The sequence below is a fragment of the Rhagoletis zephyria genome, unplaced genomic scaffold (assembly GCF_001687245.7).
Source record: "Rhagoletis zephyria isolate East Lansing unplaced genomic scaffold, Rhagoletis_zephyria_1.1 Rzeph_scaffold_04833, whole genome shotgun sequence".
NCBI lineage: Eukaryota > Metazoa > Arthropoda > Insecta > Diptera > Tephritidae > Rhagoletis > Rhagoletis zephyria.
This window is the reverse complement of record NW_016161916.1, coordinates 23165-25847: the sequence shown is the minus strand read 5'-3', so window position 1 is coordinate 25847 and position 2683 is coordinate 23165. Positions and strand designations below refer to the sequence as shown.

The 2683-nt window shown below is 43.8% G+C and overlaps 1 protein-coding gene across 1 annotated transcript; it reads right to left on the bottom strand.

The window, feature by feature from the left end:
• Positions 1-533: 533 nt before the first annotated feature.
• On the bottom strand, positions 534-2683 carry LOC108371257 (glucose dehydrogenase [FAD, quinone]). The gene is made up of 4 exons (XM_017626775.1): positions 2009-2683; positions 1179-1935; positions 974-1059; positions 534-914 (listed from the first exon to the last, which is right to left on the bottom strand). Exons 1-4 carry the CDS (start codon positions 2681-2683, stop codon positions 534-536), a joined length of 1899 nt encoding a protein of 632 aa, XP_017482264.1.

Sequence of the window (2683 nt, the reverse complement as noted above, 5' to 3'; positions counted from 1 at the left end):
CAAGGCCAAATGCACTATGAATATATTTATGTACTTATTTATTGCAAAAGAAGCAATTCATGTATTTCGCGCTCAAAATGGGTTATTACCTCGAGAATTAATGCAAATGATTACCAAGCAAATAAAAATTTGCCAAGAAATATTTATGTATTTATGTATACTTTTTCAAAAAGTACACACGTACATATGTACATATGTATGTATGTATGTATTCTTCACGCTTGTATCTCTGCACTCTTTTAATATTTATAAACTGCAATTCACGCAAGTTCTAAATACTTAAAACGCCTTCGAATAGAAACACTTTCTCGCTTATATGTGATAATGAACCTCTGTGTATCTACATGCAAATCTTTGTACATATGTGTTATAATAGTTTTTCTGCCTTTGATGCCGTTGATAATATATTTTGTGGAAATTCACAAAATAATATTTGATATGGAGAAAATAAATGCACAATTTAAAGCAAATTGATTCTTATTTACAATAAAATACGAAAAATTTAAATGAGCTTAATCCTAATTTTCGGCTCACTAGTGCCAATCTCCGTAACGTAACCAGTCCTCTTTAATCATATCGGCCGCCTTCTCGGCAATCATTACCGTTGGCGTATTCGTATTACCCGTTGTTATTGTTGGCATAATGCTGGCATCTATCACACGTAAACCCTTGACGCCGTAGACGCGCAAACGTGGATCCACCACCGCAAAGGGGTCGCTATGGACACCCATTTTACAAGTGCCCACCGGGTGGTAAATTGTCTGCGAATAGTAACGAGCAATACACTCCCAGAAGGCGTCACTTAGGTATTCTACTTCGGGACAATTGCGCCACTCGAAAATATTCAGCGTGGCATTAAGTCGTCTCATTATGGCGGTTTGGGTCATGCGATGTGCAAATTTTACGCCCTCCACCTGGGATTTTTAGACAACGTAAGTTGCTCTCACTTTCATTGGTATTAATTTAAACTTACCAACACAGCCATGTCGAGTGGGTCATCAAAGTAGTTGGCGTATATGCGCGGATGGTCATGCGGATCACTTGATATCAACTCCAGATGTCCTCGGCTCTTTGGACGCATTAACAGCGTTGTCAACGTGAAAGAATCAGTATAAATAATANGTAGTTGGCGTATATGCGCGGATGGTCATGCGGATCACTTGATATCAACTGCAGATGTCCTCGGCTCTTTGGACGCATTAACAGCGTTGTCAACGTGAAAGAATCAGTATAAATAATGTTCTCGAACACTTTTTCGTAATTAGCAAATGTTATGCCACCACCGCGTCTTCCAATTAATCCACCATCAGCGCCATAACCTAAGCTGCCCATAAATATCTGAATATCAGGCCAATCTAGTTTAGGATCCTGGTATTTAGTGCTCAAGAAGCCCATAACCTCGCACATCGGCATGGCATAGAAAAACCCATCCGCTTGATGAAGAAACGAGTCCACAGACCTCACATTCAACATCTCCGGCACGATGAATGAAAGCCGATTGCCGGTTACACTATTGTCAACGCGGTATTGCGAACCTGTGGAAGATATATGATCCTGTAGATTGAGACCCACACCTGGCAGGTGCTGTATGACTGATATGCCATGCTGAATTAGATGCTGTTCCGGTCCGATGCCCGAAACCATCAACAGTTGCGGACTCGCTATGGCGCCAGCGGAAAGGATGACTTCACGCCTAGCGCGCACTTTATACAGAATACCTTGGTGTTCGAAGTGCACGCCACGCGCTACTTTGCTTTTCTCATCGATGGCGATATGTGTTACAAACGCATGCAGCACGATATCGAGGTTGGGACGTCGCCAAACGGGACGAATGTATGCCTTATTTTCACTGCAGCGCAAGCCATTGCGAAGTGTAGCATGCGGCAGAGTAAAGCCGGTTTGACTGCGGCCATTGTAGTCGTTGTATGGGTTGAGCTGACGAAAGGAAAAAAAAACTAAACTGTAAGTCGACCTATTTTGGCAAATGTGTGATAATTTCTAAACACACCACATTCAGCTCACTCGCGGATTGCATAAAAATATCCAACAACGGTGATGGAAACCTATAATTCTCGATCGTAACCGGTCCCCCGTAACCATGATAGAAGCGATCGTCCTCAAAACCCGGTACTAGCATATCCTCCATTTTTCGAAAATAATGTAAAACGTTATCGTAATTCCAACCAACATTGCCCAACTCCGCCCAGTGATCGTAATCGCGGCGATTTCCGCGCACATGCATCATCGCATTGATCGAGCTGCCGCCACCAAGCACCCTGGCGCGCGGCCAAAAACAAGTCTGCCCTTCCATCGCAAGGCAGTAACGATCAGATGGTTCCGTACGATATTTCCAATCGAGTGGAGTGCGCTGAAATATTGGGTACAGCATTGGCAGTTCAGCCAGCATCGGTTCGTCGCCGCCAGCTTCTAATAACAGCACACTCCAGTTGCGGACCTCTGAGAGACGCGACGCGAGAACGCTGCCTGCTGAACCGCCCCCAATAATCACAAAATCATAGGAATCACGTAAGTTTAGAATATTTATTGCGCGCGGACGATTCGCTTCGTCAACGATGTCGGGGCGATAGAGATTTATACCCTCGAGTAATAAAATTATAACGGTAGCGCTTGGAAGTATGGTGAACGCGAAGCGCCACAGAGTGACCATACCCTCACCCAACAT